Below are 17715 nucleotides of genomic sequence, written 5' to 3'. Positions count from 1 at the left end.
GGTAATAGACTCTTCCCTGGCAAAGGAATATTTTTTAAAATCCTTATTGTTAAAAAATTATAAATATGTGCTAAGGAGAATTGTAAAGACCCCCACATGTAATCATATCCAGGTTCAACAATTATTGATTTCCAGTCAATCTTATTTCATCTATACACCACTCCCACACTCCTAGATTATTCTGAAGAAATTCAGATGCTGTATTATTTCATCCCTAAGTATTTCAGAGGAATCTTGTCATAGAGGGATCTTATTGGCAGTGTTGTTCAAACAATTTACTTTTGATAATAAGCTTCTCATGTTACCACAGAATCTGTATTTTGCTCCCTTAAAAACTGAAAAATCTATGGGGCTTCCGCAGCACACTGAGTATGTAAAACTTCCATGGAGAATGGGATTCTGTGAGCTAACTCTGTCCCCGAGATCAATCTATTCTGTACACAGTGACACCCAGGGTGCAGGAACGTCCCTCCTTTGGTCACCTAGTAACTTTTCGCTGGTCAACAAGAAGCTGAATAACCTATTATGCTGCGGGAAAGTGCTTGGCTAGCCGACTTGGATCATCTCCTAGATTTTAGGAGAAATAACCATCGCCAAGTTTGAATTTGCTAAACCTTTAGGCTTTGCTGGCAGGAAAGAAGCATTCCACTCTTGGGGCATAAAATGGATACAGAAGATATGGGCTCAGGTAAACTTGGCCAAATATTGAAGCAGATATGGAAACAAAACCTGATGCTGAAGCAGGCCCTCCAGGGCCATGACCACTCTGAAGGGGCTGGTGGGGCCACTTGGATAGCCACAGTGGTCTTTCTGGGGCAGGAGCTCAGCGGGGCCCTGCGTCAGCTCCTGGAGCACACTGCAGGCACGCTGCGCTCCACCTGCCAGCAGCTGGGTGTACTGCGTGACAAGGAGAATCAGTGTACTTGGAGACAAGGCAAGTATTTATTTTACTCATTCTTTCTCTAAGAGATATTGACTGGGTCATAACCTGAGAGTGGTTAAAGAGCCTACAAAGAAGGCTAAGACTGAGTCTCTCTCCACGAGGGACTAACAGTATAATAGGAGAAATGGGATGAGACAAATACACACTAATGCAAGGAAAACTGAGGCTAGTTCCACTAGAAATATACAAATACAGTGCGTTAAGTCTTCAGAAACAGGAGAAAGCCCATTTTTAGAGTGAGGGTTTGGGAAATTTCACTAAATAAATGTGATATTTAAACTGAGGCTTAAGGAATGAATTGGATGTATGCAGTCAGATATCGGGCATCTTGAAAGAGAATTTCAGGCAGAGCATTATCAGCAGGTTGCAAGACTTAGAGGTAAGAAAATATAGGCTTACTTTGAGGCAGAACATCAGTTTTTCTATGTATATTGAAATATGATATTCTATTTTCGGACTTATTTGAGTTTGAACTTATTAGTTGCAAAAATTTGGAAAGACTGATGTGAGCTGGGATATGGAACTGGACCCCCCACCCCCCTACACACACTCTAAGAGGAGTTCAGGTTCTTGGGAATAGGCCCAGTTATGGATGCCGAGGAGTACAGTACAGCAGGAAAAACAGGGTATTTCATGAATATGATCTCAGACAACAACAGTTACTCTACATAAGAAGACTGGTGGTGTCATGAAATCCAATGCTAAGTAATGTAGTGTCAAAGCAAATGGGCAGTTCCTACCAATCAGGAATCTAGGGCAAATAATCTTAAGAAATTCAGTCCAGAGGGCAGATGGTAGGCACCTAGAAAATCTGTCCAAAGACAACAGACCCAAAGACCTTCAGCTGCAGCTCATAGCCAGGATGCAAATCTCTGCAGAAAACTCAGTGTGCTCCTAGGCAACATATTAATTCATTTTCTATGAATAGTTATTAGTTATTCATAGAAAATTATAAGGACTCAGCTATCAGGACAGAAGTTCAAAATAAAGACAGGGTCTTGGATATAAGACAAGAAAACAAGTTGTCAGAACTGGAGCCCAAAGTTAAGTCCAGACTAGTGAAAGGACAATTTATTGATGATTCTAAAGACACTGAGAGCTATGGGGTCTTAGATATCATATTCCATAGTTCAGAATTGAATTCTGAAGACTGGAGAGTTGCTAAGACTGCAAGAAATTTCAGGTGACCCCAGCTGTGAGGAGAGGAGACGAGAATGGTAAGAAACAGGGATGGAGTGAGAGACGATTATGTCAGATCAGATCAAGGTGAGGGTTTACACTGGAGTGAAGAGGTTGACTTTCTTTAGTAGCCCTTCAAGAGCTACTGCAGTTTCTAATCAGAGAATCAGTATAATTAGAGCTATTCTTTGAAAGGCTAATTTGAAAATTGCCAATGATCACAAGCTCAGCAGGAGAAATCGTGCAAAGCTAGTCCAATTCTCATAACAGTAAACAAAACATTCAATTCGGCATCATCACCAGCAGAAATAATGTTGCTACGGTATGCCTCTACCCAAGTCTCATCTAGAGCATTTCACTAAATTTTAGGCAAATAATTATAAATGGATAATTGATAAACTATAACATTCAAGAAAAAGTTTCAAAATCATACCCCATAAAGAATGGCTAAGGGAGGTGTTGGCTTCAATCGAACAGTCTTACGAGGAGGTTGTAATATTTGTCTTCAAATATTCAAAGAATTTTCACAAGCAAAAAGGATTTGATTTACCATTTTTTACTACATTAAAAAGCAATTTGTCCCCAATTCTTGAATGTGTTAAAAGACTGACAGTTGTACAAGTGACCTCCCCTCAGGAGGGAGATTGGTTTAAATGTCCAGGAAGGGCCTTTGCAGGTTTCTGAGGTTACCTTGCCGTACCTTGTTACCTGTCGGTCAAGAAGCCCAATTTGGTTTAGTTTTGTATTTCTTCTTTGTGTGTGTGTGTGTGTGTGCAGAAGTCGTTGCTCTCATAGACTGCCTGATGAAAATAAAGGACTATCTGGGGAGCACTGCTGTGCTTCTACAGCAAGAAGAGAAGCAGATGTGTAATTTATGCGGCACGCATGATGAACGCCCTCCACAGCAGACAATGCCTGCCATTCAGGACATCGAAGCAATAGACATTGCTGCAAGGCAGGAACGAAACGTCATAGAAACAGCTACTGATTCTCCCGCAAATGGTGGGGAAAGTCATTACACAAACCAGGACCCGTTAAAGGAAAATAAAACGCACAGGAGTTCGGAACCAGTGGAAAAGGAAAACAATACATTATTGCATGGAGATGTAACTGGGCAAGAAGAGTCACAGAACGAAATGTTCCCAGACAAGGCAGAGACTGGAGCTGGTAAACAAATGGCACACGCCACTGTGGAGAGCATGAATGGTGACAGGGAAGAGACGCATGACGTCATTCTGACAACAGAAAGAGAAATTCAAGAGAGCTCAGAAATCCAAGGAGAGGAGACTACCATATCCTTAATAACACGTGATAGAGCCAATAAATATGAGAATAGTCTTCTTCCCAGTGATTCAGAGAGTCTAAAGCAGAAAAATAACATAATGGAAAAGGAGTAAGTAAATGCCATCAATGTGAGAGATGCTATTTATATGTGTTTCTGTAGTTAGTATTTGTAGTATTTATACATGAATAAAGTTTTCTATTTCCACTTCACATATCCACAATGTATTGTAAATCAGTGACTCAGTTTAAATTACTCCTATAAAAATTTATATAGCTAGTATGACTAATATTATTTGTTTCTTACAGCTTTAGAAAGCAAATGGATTAAATGTTTCTTTCAAGGAGGAAGCAATTGACTATATTAGGGTAGTTAAAATGTACCATTGTCCTGAGTAGGGATACTTTAGAATCACTATTTTCCCAATTACAATAAGAAAATATTAGGACGCTGCAAAGTGTTCCAAATTTAGGAGAGAATTTTCCAACCTTAGGTTTACTTTATTTACATTCTTAAGTAAATTCTCAGATTTACTTTATTTATAAAAAAAAGTATGAATTCTTAACCTGTGTCTGTAGAACTCTAGGGAGATCATGGAAAAGCTTTGGGAGGTTCTTAAAATTTAATGTATATTTTCATACCAATTTAGTCTCCTTTGTCCAGAGCTTTCATCAGATTCTCAAAAATACTATTACTTCATAAAGTGTGAAAGACTGATTTATTTTATAAATTATCTCCCCACTATGAGTGGTTAATTATCCTTATTTGTTCAAATGAAATATGCACAAGCCAAATTCCCCAGCAAAAATAACACCCTTAGAAGGCAATGGAGGATAGTAGGGGAAAAAATTATTGGTTTGGGAGTCAGACTGACTTACATTTTATCTTCTGTTTTATTACAAACTAGTTCTGTGACCCTGGGCAACTTGTTTTATTACTGAGCCCTATTTCCTTCTTTGTAGAAACTGTATACACTTTCCGGGATTACTTGGTAAGGTCAAACGAACCAAGGCCCCAGCACCATGCCACTTTGCAGATGTTCACGCTCCGCTAAATGTGAGCGTGCTCATTTGCTGCACCCCAACAACTCTCACTTTCTCCCCCACACCGCCAACCTTCACCTATCCCCTCGCTGCCTCTGAGTGTGATGCTCTTTCAGATGTTCGGTACCATTTCAGGACGACACCACAAATCAGTCGATGATGGCAGGCAAGTCATTTTGCTCACTTTGACCGTAGTCATCTCATTTATAAAATGAAGAGGTTGAGCTAGTTTAGCTGTGAGGACCCCACAGGTCTGAAAATCTAATGAGTTCTATAGGTGTGCCAGAAGTCCATTCGATGCATGAAAGCCCCTCATGGTCCGAAAGAATGACTGCCCCTGCAAAACAACTGTTGAAGTAGTCAAAAGTGGCCGCCCATTTCACTTGAGAAAAACACTAACACTTCAGATCCTCACATTCAGAAATGACTCAAAGCTTCAGCGAATGAGTCATTGCTGAATCGCTCCCTCTCACACCTCCTTTAGGTGTTTCCTAGCTACCGATTTCCTCTTTGTGACCTCCAAACCAATTGTGCTTAGCTTGCATAGTTAGGATGACTACTCATTGCAATCTCTCGGGCGAGGAAGCCATCATGCCACATAAAAGATGAGTGTCATAACCAAAATTTAGTTCAGAATATGTTGTGATGCCTCCCTGAATCACTTTTTTGAAAAAAAGCCTATCCTTTCTAGTGTAGTTGTCCTAGAGTGTACAGACTCAAAGGGAAACAAAATTAGAATGAATCCATGTGATTATTTTAGCAGCTAGACCTGATCTATTTAATTAGGGTTGGGGAAAATGAAAGCACTACAGGCCTCCTCACTCGACTTCCTCTGTCTTTTGTAAGTTGAGTCTGTTGAGATGGTTCCCAGGGCACAGAAGAGAGCCATTCTTGAAGTCATTCTTGAAGGCTGGGTCACTATGTCTTCTACTAGAAAACGTTTCTCATTTTCTGAATTACCATCATCACCCTCATCAGAAAATACTTATATATACCAACGAGCTGGGTAATTTGCTAGTTCTTCTAACTTTATGGGCTCAGAATCATAAATATGAATAAATAACCCTCTCTGCAATTTCAACATATGTTTTAGATTTCTATGCTAAAATGCACTATAAAATTCAAGTTACCACTTAACTGAAAAATAGTTAAGACCTGATAATTCTAAAACTGATTATTAATTCTGTATTTTATATAGATCCTCTAATTTCTCTTTGACATTCTCTATATTTCAGTCATTTCACTGGTATAAAGTGAGATGTAGCAAGAAGAGGAGGAACTCAAGTTGTTAATTTTAATGTAGAGATGTAACATTTTTAGAGCACTCATTTTATTCTAACTTATTTTATAAGAAGTTTAAATATTTTATCTCATTTAATCTTCACATTATTGTAGATTAGATACTAGTTTCAGTATATAATGCATAAAAAACCCAGGGCTTTGGAATGAGTTGAGGAAGTATGATATTATATTAGAAAGTTTGAGCTTTTGTGTTAAAGATAGATGAATTGAATTACTGATTCTACAACTTACCATTTGTGTAATCTGAGCAAATTAAAATGTTTTAACCTCAGTTTCCTTACCTGTAAAATGGTGATGATATGCCTTGCCTGACCCCATAATGTGAGGAATAAATGAAATAATGTATAGCCTAACACATGGCCTATGGGAAGAGCTAAAAAATTAGCTATTGTAATAATAATTATTGCTGTTAAGAGGTCAAACAAAGAGCAAGCGACTGATCTCAAATCTGAATTCGGTTTTATAAGACTGTAAAATCTGTGGCACCAGGGGTGGTATAAAAATCCAGGGTAATACAAATAGTCAAAATAAGCTTTTGGTTAAAATATGCTTTTGGATTGATTATTTGAGGATTGTAATTATTATGCTTCTAATTACCTTGATCAGTCATAAGGTACTTTTGTACCTTCCTCAGTTTTTCTAAAATATGGAATAAACATCATCATTTGATCCAATCTGTTTAGACAATTCCAATCAGGTATACATTTACTCCACTCATAATTAAGAAACTACTCAGGTGTTAGTACTTGGTTCATTAAGAGGCTTCAGCAATCCTCAGATTCATATTGTGATGTGAAGAAAACTGAGGAATGAATCAACCACATAATAGTAATAACAATAGTAACAATACTAGTAGCTAATGTATATAAGACTATGTTCTAGGAACATATTTTTAATTACTTAACATATAACAGATCCTTTAATTCTCACAACCTTCCCATGAAATTGGTTATTCTTTTATTGCCATGTTCTGTTGAAGAAACTGAGGCACAGAGGTTGAGTAGATTACACAAGGTGGCAGAGTCAGTAAGTGGGAGAGCTTGGATTCACATGTAGACAAGGTGATCCTAGAGCTTCTGCTGTTGGACATTTACCCATAAAATACATAAATCAATGTTTGCAAAAATTATGTTCTTTTTTCCCCCTGCAGGTATCTTGATGGGCTCAGTGAGGATGCGGGCCCCCAAGTGGCTTGCTACATCACAGCGCCATCCTACCTCCTACAACATCTTGAATGCCGAATCGTTAACAGCATGAGTTCTTTAATAGTGAGTGACAGTGAAGAGTTGGTCAGCAATGTCATCACTGTTGAGTGTTCAGATATGGAAAAGAGAATCCCATTTCCAATATGCATTGCAATTCCATTTACTGCACGTTACCGGGGAAATTACAAAGACATCCTGGTGAAAGTGTCTGACACAAACCTTCGATCGAGTTACCTAATCCCGAATTCACTGGAAGGAATGAGAGGAAGTTACAAGGTTGGTAAATCATTGGCTACATCTGCACTTGCTGTTCGACTCCTCTTCTGAATATTGCTTAGAGTCCCAGATTATAGTATAGATATAATTACTCATTGGTAACAAATGAAAGGGTTGATAGATTTACGCTGGTGCATTCATGCTTTTTTTGCCATCCACAAAGAGTAAAGGACAGAAATTACTGCACAAATTTAGGAATGGCGAACTTGGCTCGAGGACACAGCAAATGTTATATTTTCACTTGGGAACCAAAACCAACACCATGGCTTAATCAGCTCATGTCTCAGCCAGACTAGCTTTGGATCAACACTCCTGCTGTGGTGGGCCTCTGCAAAACTGAAGAATGCGAGAATCCGCAGGTGGTAGTAGCTTTATTTTTGTCGTTCATGGGTTGGGGTAGATACTAAAATGAACCATTTTGCACGTGTGTGTGCCCTGAGTAGGTATCAAGTCTGTAAATTGGGTTCAGTTCATGCGTGGAAAACAGTGTATGTGGTTTTCGGGACGTGGGTTGTGAAGGATTCAAATATGGTTTCTATACTTTCTTGTTATGTGGACTTTGGTAAATTATGTAACCTTGCTACACTTCAATTTCGTCATCTGCAAAATGAACAAATAATAGTATCTACCTGATAGGATCATAAGTATAAAGTGAGAGAATACTGTACACTTAAGATGATAAAAGGAAGCCTAAAAACACATGCTAGGAAGTAAAAATTACCATTTTTCCACAGTTCACTTTACTGTATAACCATAAGTATCTCTATGGTCACAAATCCACGTGTTTTGAAGAAAGAATATACACAATTACTAAACTCGGCATAGACTTGATGGGAACAAAGGTTTAAGGTTCTGCTGTGGGCCACTGAACTTGCTTTAAAACAATTTAAATACTTGTCTCCTTAGTTTTATGTAAATTGGCATTATTTGAAGAGGAGGGCAGGGAATAAATGTAGAAAAATTCCATGCATACAAGAAATTCTTCATAGTACACCTCTTCCTTTTCTGACTTGGTCTTCTCTGAGTTGGAAATAAGGTTATACAGTTAAATATGAAAGCTAAGCCTGTTCTAATTATTTACTCCAATTCATGCAACGAATGCATTTTATATTTAGTCTAGGAAGCCTGTAAGCATAACAGCTCTTGACTGGGGCGTTTTAATCTCAGCCATTCTGTCTGGCTGTCGTGAAGGCAAACTGCTCAGACACACGTGCTTTCTCAGAGTGGGCACACAAGATATCTCGCAAATGAATAGTCAAAGCAAGCAACAAAATAAAAAAGGAGAACCATTGTCTACTGGAAAAAATAAAAGCATATACTTTTCTCTTTACAGTCTTCTAATGGTAGTCATCCCTATTTTTAGCTGAAGAAAATTTAAACTCTGGATTATTTCCAAATTTTTATGTGGTTCATATGGTGTTTAAGAATTGCAATTCTGGAGTCAGATAAACCACCATCAGCGCCGTGTTCATGATGCTCCCCTGGTTAAAAACCCCCAGCATCTGCCAAACATGCTTGGAATGCAGGGCAACCACCACCGGTTCCCAGAACACCTTCCCTTCGTACCTCTCACCATTTCCCTCCAGCCAATTAGGAGCATTCATCATGCTCTGGATTTTTCCAGCGACGGATTCATGCAGTGATATTGTGAAATCATGTCCTTAGTCAGTTTTCAAATGATAGATTAGTTTGCATTGTCATTGTCCCTGAAATGTTTGTGTGTGTGTGCCGGTATGATTATCCACTCATGCCAGGGCGGAGCCCGGCTGGTGTTCAGGGAAGCATGAATAGATCCAATTACTTCTGTCTTCCTTCTCATTTTAAGCTTTGGTGATTATATGAGTACATTGTGTTTCCATTTACATACAGTTCCTTTTTATGTGATAAAAATAAGCTTGAATATGTGCCTGCATATATGCATTACAGATTTAAATTTCATTATATAAAAAAGAAACACAAATGTTTCCCTTTGTACTCAACTGCTGGCACTGCGGGGAGGAAAGAAATAGAGAATAGACTTTACCAGGAGACTGTGCGTTGTCAGAAGGAAGAATCCGCTGACAGTACAGGTTCTGTAGTGGGTATGTAAATTACCCAATGAAATTTCAGGCCTTGGACTTCCTAAAGCAGTGCTGAATCTTCTGGGTCAAGGCTGATTATTTCAAGTCCATTCTGGCTAACTAAAGGAAAACAGGATTTTAGAAGTAATTAATATTTGTTCAAAACACTGAATATGATTGCCCATTATGCCTATACATTTTCTTTCTGGAATTTATTTTAAATCTAAAAAAAATGATTTCATTCTTTTCTATCATGCAGTCCAATATTGAGAAACTCCTAATTATGCTCAGTCATGGGAGATCATAGGAACAGCATGTAGGTTTTCTTCACAGCCACAGACTACGTAGAGTATGTGCTCCCAGAGCAGCGCTGTGTTAACTTCCATGTCTCAATGCCCCTCAATCCATACAGGGTGCCTGTGCTGAAGTGAAAGTTTACAAGCTGGGTATCTTCTCTGTCATGTCTTGTTTAAAGAAAGAGTCCTTCACGGTAACAAAGAGAGGCCTTGCTCTCAAGCCAAGCATGGATCCTCGGATATCCTTGCATTACCCTCCAGGAGTTTTCAGCTCGCCAGTGCTTGTACAATTAAAGGTAAATATTAGTAACTAGTCATCTCCTTCTTAGAGACTTTTTGGGTCATCAAACATGATCCTAAAAGAGGAAGCACATACAAATATTTAATAAAACAGTAAATGAATTCTTCTCTGATACTTTAAGAGACCTAACACAGTGTGATTGGTAATAAAGTGGTGATTTGGAGCATACTGAGTCTCATTTCAAAATGACTCTCTACTGTATTTGAAGGTTTTTTAACGGATGTTTGTGATGTTCTGTTTATAATATTTATGTGTAAAACCGTATGTTGAGTATGGCAGAACTGATGTCAGGCATTGGACACTCATATGATTCAAGATTTCCACCTGAGTGGCAAAAAAGATGCTAATCAATGAAAATATTTATAATTTTGAAAATCTAGTTATACTTAATTATAAAACAGTCCTTTTGGGAGAAGGAATATTTTAAGATTTCAACATATACAACATTATTCGCAAGGTGGATAATGATATAGCAATATACATCAGAAAATACGTTTCCTCACTATCCCTGCCCTCTGGCCTCTACTCTCCCCCGTGTGCTTCTCTGTTTGCCCCAGCTGCTCCCATCAGAAGTAAGGAAAGAGGCAGAGTTGGGAAGATGACGTATTATGAATAATTAATTTCTATAAAAATTCCCCATAACCTTTGAAATTTTGGACTTATGTTAGTTATTTGAGTATTAGTCATTCTAATGTGAAACGCTTAAGTAAATATAGTCTTGTTTTTTTTAATTTCTAAGGATCACTTGATCTAACAATAGTTTTAATTAGAAATTATGTAAAAATGTCTATTTTGTTTTCTAGGTCATGTTGTTGCCTACAATTAAGAGTGTTTCTTAGTTATTTATAACAAAGGACAGGGAACCTGGATTTCAAAAGACTTTATAAAAAGAGACCAAATGCTGTGCTCTTTTATAAGCTAATGCAGTGTGGATTCAGCCAACAATGTATACAGAAACATATTAAAACTATGTTCCTTCAAATTTTCAGAAAAGTGATTTAGAAATGCTGATACTTGGAATCTTTTGCCATTAAAATATAGGAGTATATATATATTTTTTTCTTGGTTTAGGTCCAACCAGTCGACCCATCCCTGGTGGCATATTTAAAAACACAGCAAGATTCTTCCTACTCAGTGCTCTCCACAAGCCCTCTGATTCATATTCAGCACCCATCAACACATCCTTTCCAGAAGCCAGTCACTGTATTCCTACCTTGTCCTCCACACCCTGATACAAAGAATTTGGGGTCTGAGATAGAACATAAAAGAACAGCTAGTACCGCGACAAAAAGGATCGTACCTTTATACCTCAGCCGGTGAGTTAGACCTGAATATCTCTAACTGACTTGATGGTAAATGAAGAAACTTAAATGACATAAAATGTGATCCAATGGCTTGTATTTAAATAGCAGTATTAAAATATCAAGGAATAAATACGTGGATCCCCAAAGGGTAACAATTTTAGCTCCAATGGGACCAAAAGTATGCTGTAAGATACAATTGATACAAAAGAGGCACAATTAATCCTGGCTTTCAAAGAATTTATGATATGGTTAATTATAAAGATGTGGTATGGTGATTTTAATTTTTGTATTTAAAGACTATTCTGTTAATGTAGGAAAAAGATAAATGTGACCTTTTCCAATAAATTAAATTTGAGTCTGTATTTGCCATATAGGTGAATTCCTTACTCTCTTAATGTCTATAATTAAACAAAATCCCCACCAATAAGACAACTATATCTGTATTGAGTTACCACCCAGAAATGAAATGCTAACAATAAATAGGATATAGAGAACAACTGTAATCCTGATCTAAATTCCTGTTCTTTCATTTAATACTATTTTCTTTTCCTAATGAAAATTTTAGAAGGGAATCTTTCTATTCTCTAGTTATAAAGAGAATTCTTTTTCTTTGAAAAACCAGAAGAGGGAGGAACAATTTCAGACATTTAATTGAAAAACTACTATTAATTGAGCCCTGGCTGGTGTGGCTCAGTGGATTGAGTGCCGGCCTGTGAACCAAAGGGTTTCTGGTTCAATTCCCAGTCAGGGCACATGCCTGGGTTGTGGGCCAGGTCCCCAGTAGGGGGCACATGAGAGGCAACCACACACTGATGTTTCTCTCTCTCTTTCTCCTTCTCTTCCCTTTCTCTAAAAACAAATAAATAAAATATTTTATTTTAAAAAAGAAACAACTACTATTAGCTGAGAAACCAGTATGTGCCAGGTTCCTTATGTATATTATCTCATCCAATCCCCTCACCAACTCTTCATTTTATTAGTGAGAAGACTGAGATTAAGAATCTGTACAACCACCAATACCTACCAAGTAGTGCAACCTTGGTGTGCACTCCCATGGCTCTATTTCTCATCATGCCTCTACGTAGCCATCCTTTATTTAGTTTGAGCTGCGAGGCTAGAAACTGAGAAGTGAACCAGTTGTTATTTTTCACCGTATCGGCAACTTAGGAGGCTGACAGTGGAATGTTGGGTTGTCGCTGGGAGGAGAAATCAAACTTTCCCTAGAGTTAAAGTGAGAGAGAACATAGAAATAGAGACCCGATCCAATTATGCATACTTTTGTAACATACTCCTAAAAATTGATATTGACTGGTAAGCTGTTGCTAGAATCTAGTATTTGTACTGTCTGTAGGGTGGACAGCAAAGGATTAATAAAATAATTTGTGACTGACATGTACTTTCCATCATAAAACATAGCAGCTTCATTTGCCAGAAAGATGATAGAAGTAACAACTTGCCTGGCCCCTATTTTCTGGTCCCCTAGTCTGTACATACCAATGAAAATATAAATTTATCTCTGTAATACACAGATAGCACTTTGGAAGTGTTAGATAAGTTTTCCTTTGCCCCTCCATGGTTATATGTCCACACCCCTCAGTAACAACAGAGCTGAATGTGGACAGAAATTGGAGACAGCCTATTGCATTGTCAAAAATGAAATTCCCTTAAGTATAAGGATAAAGGAAAAGGTAATAGGAGCCCTCATAGAAGTGCATGCTGCGAGTGGCACATTTTCATACACTCAGTTGACTCAAAGCACTGGAGACCCAGGGCGCACAGGCAGAAGAAAGTTACACCGTGGGCCAGAGGAATTTGACGCAGTAGCAATGACTAAACACTGAGAACTCGTTTCAGAATTGTCGGGGGGCTTTAACGCAGCCCCCCAGGTTCCGCCACGGCCGAAGGAAAAGACTACCAAGACATGATCTGCTTGGGGAGGAAAGGTGGCCGCTTCTCTCAGGGGGAGAAGGGCCCCGAGCCTCTCTCTCCAGGGGCTTTTATTAGGTTCATTCGAATAGGAACACAGATAAAGCTCATCAATCATTGTCAGTCAGTAAGGGTTAAACAATACAAGATTTACAGAGAACTCTGAGGGATTATTCTGAGTTACAGCCAATTAGTTAGAGGGCCATAAAACTTTAGGCGCCAGACTCATCTCAGGTCTGGACCCTTATCTCTTAAACTGAGGGTAAAAATTAAGTAGGTTTCACAGGAATGTATGTATTTTTGTTAGGCCTGATTCCCCAGGGAATCCGCCCCTCCCAGCACAGGACTGCACTGCCCTCTCTTATTGCTTCAGGCTTAAGTCAGGCAAGGGAAGTAAGGCAGACAAGAGATTAGGAGACTTCTTGCAGACAGAATGAGGACTCAGGCTATTTCAAAGCCGAGGGGCGAGGGTCCATCACCCCCTTTTTCCACAGCCCCCCGAGTCCTTCCCTGCAGGCCTCTTTCGTGACCAGAACCTGTCTTAGGTTGATCCTCCCTTGAGGATTCTTACCCGTCATTGGCTAACTGGCCAAGCTCAGGGCCAAGCAGGGTGAAGTGGGCAGAAGTGGCACTTCTGCCAGGGAGACAAGCTTTGTCTCCGTAGTGGCTTATGGTCCCAACTCTGACTCAGGCTTAACCATGAGGGGTTACAGCCTCTGAAACCAGGCAGGATGGTTCCCAACACAGAATGATGCACACGGACCTGCTATTTAAATCTGTCAGAGATTCAAATGGCTACCAAACTGAAAGCGCATAAACAAATATTCATTTAAGAATAATAAGAAAACCAAAATCCTACTTGGTGTCTTCAGGGTAAAAAAACAAACAAACACAATACCTATCAATACCAAGATATTAAAAGAAAAACAAAAACAACAAAAAACAGAAATAAAGAAAAAACTCATCTTGACATTTCACAGAAATCTGAATAATGAGAATTACAGTTTCCTGAAGAATATCATAGAATTCTATTTTGTAAATTTAGTAGTGTCTAGTAAGGAAAATTTCCAAAAAAGCCATCAGAAAAAATAGACTAGGAAAAGATAAAAGGGCAACAGGATGAAACATAAAACAATATTGACTGTAAACTGTAAGTACAAATAAAATTTTTTTATAAAGGACAACAAGATGAGATACAAAGATGATGAGCTGAGGTGAAAAGGCACCAAGGTATGACAAGAAATCACTTGAAGTGATATAACCTAAAAATTACAGATGCCATCAAAGAAGAAATCAAAACAGCTATAAATGAAGAATTAATCAAAAGTATAGTTGAACATAATTTTCTGATGTTGATGAAAACTGTGAGCTAGAAAGTACTGAATGATTGCTAGACAAAATTTATTAAAAAAAATCCATACTGAGACATAACATGAAAAATTGAAATGTCTGTTTAAATAAATATAATTCTATCAGCATCCATTTTTAGTAGAAACACTTTAAGAAGGAAGGAAATCAGTCTAGCCTCAGTCTCATCCATTGCCACACTAAGTATCAAGATAAAACATGGACTAAAACCTCCAAGGTTTTGAAGGGAAGGTGTCGTGAAATTAGGGTTATTACACATAAAGGAGTTTTTCTTTCTTTTTTCTTTAATATAAGGGCTCACAAAAATGCACTACTCACATGTTCTTAACAAAACAAATAGATAAAGTTAGTGAGCTGACTTGATAAAGTAGAATTTAAGAGATTTTTTAAAAATTTGGTATTGAATATAAATAATAATAATATAAAAGCAAAAAGAAAGAAATGAGGATGCTCATGTGACAGATAAAGGAAAGAAAACAGCATGGTGACATTAAAGAGAAAAGTTGATATAAGTAAAATCATCAATTATATTAAATAAATATAAATGGGTTAAATATAATTTCTTCATCATCTTTAATATTTTATGCTATATTTGGGGTAATTTCCTTAGGTTTATCATATATCTTACCAATTTTTCCAACAGTTGTTTAAACTGTTCATTTCTACAATTATAATTTTTGTTTCTAAGCAGCTATTACTAAATTTTAAAAATCTTCATTTTCCAAGCTCCATGTTTTTTGTTTTTGTTGTGTCATCATGCTTCCTATGTCTTCCTTTATTCCTTTAGTCATTATAAACATGCTCATTTTGTGGTCTCATTCAGATTATTCTATCACTTATTAGCATAAGGATCACTATCATATCTATTAGCATGGTATAATCTAGTAATTGTCTATCGTACTAATTCCATTCCATCTTACCCTTAGAAATTCATTTCTAAGTATTGGTTATAATTTTTGATCAGATCAGCTTTTCCCTTTCCTCCCACCCAGAGCAGCTTTTATGTGCTTCTTTGTTGCTTTCTTGCACAAATGTTCAAAGAGATTTGGGTTATTTTGCCATTTCTCATTTCATGGGTGACGCTGCCCTTTCGAGACTCCGGCTTTATGACTTGGTTCCCACTAGCAGCTGGAGGCTGTATCTAATGTATGCTAAGTGCCATCCCCCATACACCTGGTGTGGGTGCATGGTTGGTGGGGTGGGGGAGGCTGACCAGGGTGGGCCTATCAATAGAACCAGTTCCTTTTGCTCCCTAGGGAAAGAAGAGCATTCTGGCTTTTTGAGATTGTTTTTTACTTGTTTCCAGATCTAGGGGACTTTCCTCCCCGTATTTTCAGTTCCTCCAGTGCGCATGTGACATTTTGGCTAGCATTCCTATGAAGTGAGAAGATGGCCATTTGTTGTCAATTCAATTGGACAAAAAGTGCCGGACTTTTTTTCTTCTCCATTTTTCTTTGCCTTAGTACATGATCTCTCTATTAGAAAACTCTTTTTCTACCATGTTTAACTGGAGAGCTCTTGTTCATTTTGTAAGTGACAGCTCCACTCTTTCCTTACCTGTCAAGACATCTAAGCTCTCCCAGAGGGACCAATTGCTCCTCTGTGTCAGCCCATTCTTTGTGCACGTCTTGTATCACATGGTAGTATTATTAAGTACTTTTAATCATTTATCATCACTCAGCACAAGTAGAACACAGAACACACTCCAAAAATGTTAGGTGAATTAAAGGAATTAATGAATAAATTTGTGGAAATGCAAATTACATTATTAATTCCTCTATACCTTTGACAATGCTAAATTGACGTAATATGCTCTGTTATTATTCGTGCTAGATATGGTAGGTGCATTTTCTCCATGCAGTGGAGCATAAAACAATCGAATGAGAATCTGTATCAGTGATTAAATAAATCTGTATTTATTTAATATGCTTTCCTCACAGGGTGAAAGACAGTTGAATATTTTCTATGGAAACAGACACACAGTGTAGCAATCCATGCCTCATAACATAATAAAGATAAAACCTGGTTGAGGCCAAAACATAGCCTGATTACGAAAATTAAAGGTCCTTATTGCATTACAAACCTGTATGTCTGAATGATTTCTGGGGAAAAGATGAAAGTCCTTTCATTGTGAGCCAGAAAAGATTTCTTCACAGTAGCAAAGGGGAAATTTATTAAATAGAAACATTTCACATCATATAAGAAATACCTTAGAGAGTTAGATCCAAAGAGCTGCTCGTGAAAAAATGGTCATTTCTACATAATGCTCTTGATTTTAAGATTATTTTATTTCATTGTAACATGTGAGTCAGACACAAGAATATTTGTAAAACATATGTCAAATCACATAATAATAAAACAGGCAAACTGGTAAAACTACCACATAACTCAAGAAACTGGATATTGTCTATACAACTATGTCTCCTTACTTGCTCCCCCCTGTTCCACCCATAGCCTCACTACATAACTGCTCTTCATTCAAACCACTATTTGGAAGTTTCAGGTCATTTTTTGCTGATATTTATTTTATTTGTAATCACATGTCTTTATTCATCTCTATGCAATGTGTTCTTAGGCTTTGTGCTTGATAAAAGTAAACATGGTATTCTACTGTGTACAGTCCTGTGTCTTGCTTCTTCCTTTACAGTTGTGTGTATTCATTTTCACATCTATATAATATTCTATTGAATCACTACATATTTTATTTATCTACTTTCCTACTGATGGACATTTGGGTTCTTTCCCTTTTTTTTTTTCTAATACAGACAGCACTCTTGTAACTATTCTTGACTCAAAGTATATTTGAGCAAGTACTTCTTCAGAGTAAATAACTAGAAAACTAATTGTTGAGTCATAGGCATGCACACATTCAATTTTTCAAGTTTTACAAAATGGTAGAACTTAATTACAATCTCCTGCTCTTGCTCCTCGTCTTCTCCAGATTTGCATATTGTCAGATTTTGTGATTTTGAAAATCTCATAGGGGTAAAATGCATCTCATGGGGCTTTAATCTACACTGTTCTGACAACAGTGAAAACGACAACTTTCATAATCTCTTTGGTTAGGCATCTTTGCTTTCTTCTATGTGAAATACCTGTTACTTTCTCTGCTCATCTTGAATTTTTACCTTGAATTGTAGCACTTCTCATCACATTCTCAATGTTAGTCCTTTGTCAGTCTGTGACCTGTATTTTCATATTAATGTGCTAAATTTATTATAATTTTCTTT

The 17715-nt window shown here is 37.6% G+C and overlaps 1 protein-coding gene across 1 annotated transcript in view; it reads left to right on the top strand.

The window, feature by feature from the left end:
• The first annotated feature begins 502 nt into the window (after nt 1-502).
• Nucleotides 503-17715, top strand: part of DTHD1 (death domain containing 1) — a 55119-nt gene continuing 37906 nt past the window's right edge. The window contains exons 1-5 of the mRNA XM_024573549.3: nt 503-934; nt 2900-3515; nt 6900-7230; nt 9703-9882; nt 10959-11203. Of these exons, the coding sequence (XP_024429317.3) occupies nt 664-934; nt 2900-3515; nt 6900-7230; nt 9703-9882; nt 10959-11203 (1643 nt within the window). The 5' untranslated portion in view covers nt 503-663. The remainder of the gene's footprint in view (nt 935-2899; nt 3516-6899; nt 7231-9702; nt 9883-10958; nt 11204-17715) is intronic.

This window comes from Desmodus rotundus, chromosome 4 (assembly GCF_022682495.2).
Source record: "Desmodus rotundus isolate HL8 chromosome 4, HLdesRot8A.1, whole genome shotgun sequence".
Lineage (NCBI taxonomy): Eukaryota > Metazoa > Chordata > Mammalia > Chiroptera > Phyllostomidae > Desmodus > Desmodus rotundus.
This window is presented reverse-complemented; position numbering and strand designations above follow the sequence as displayed.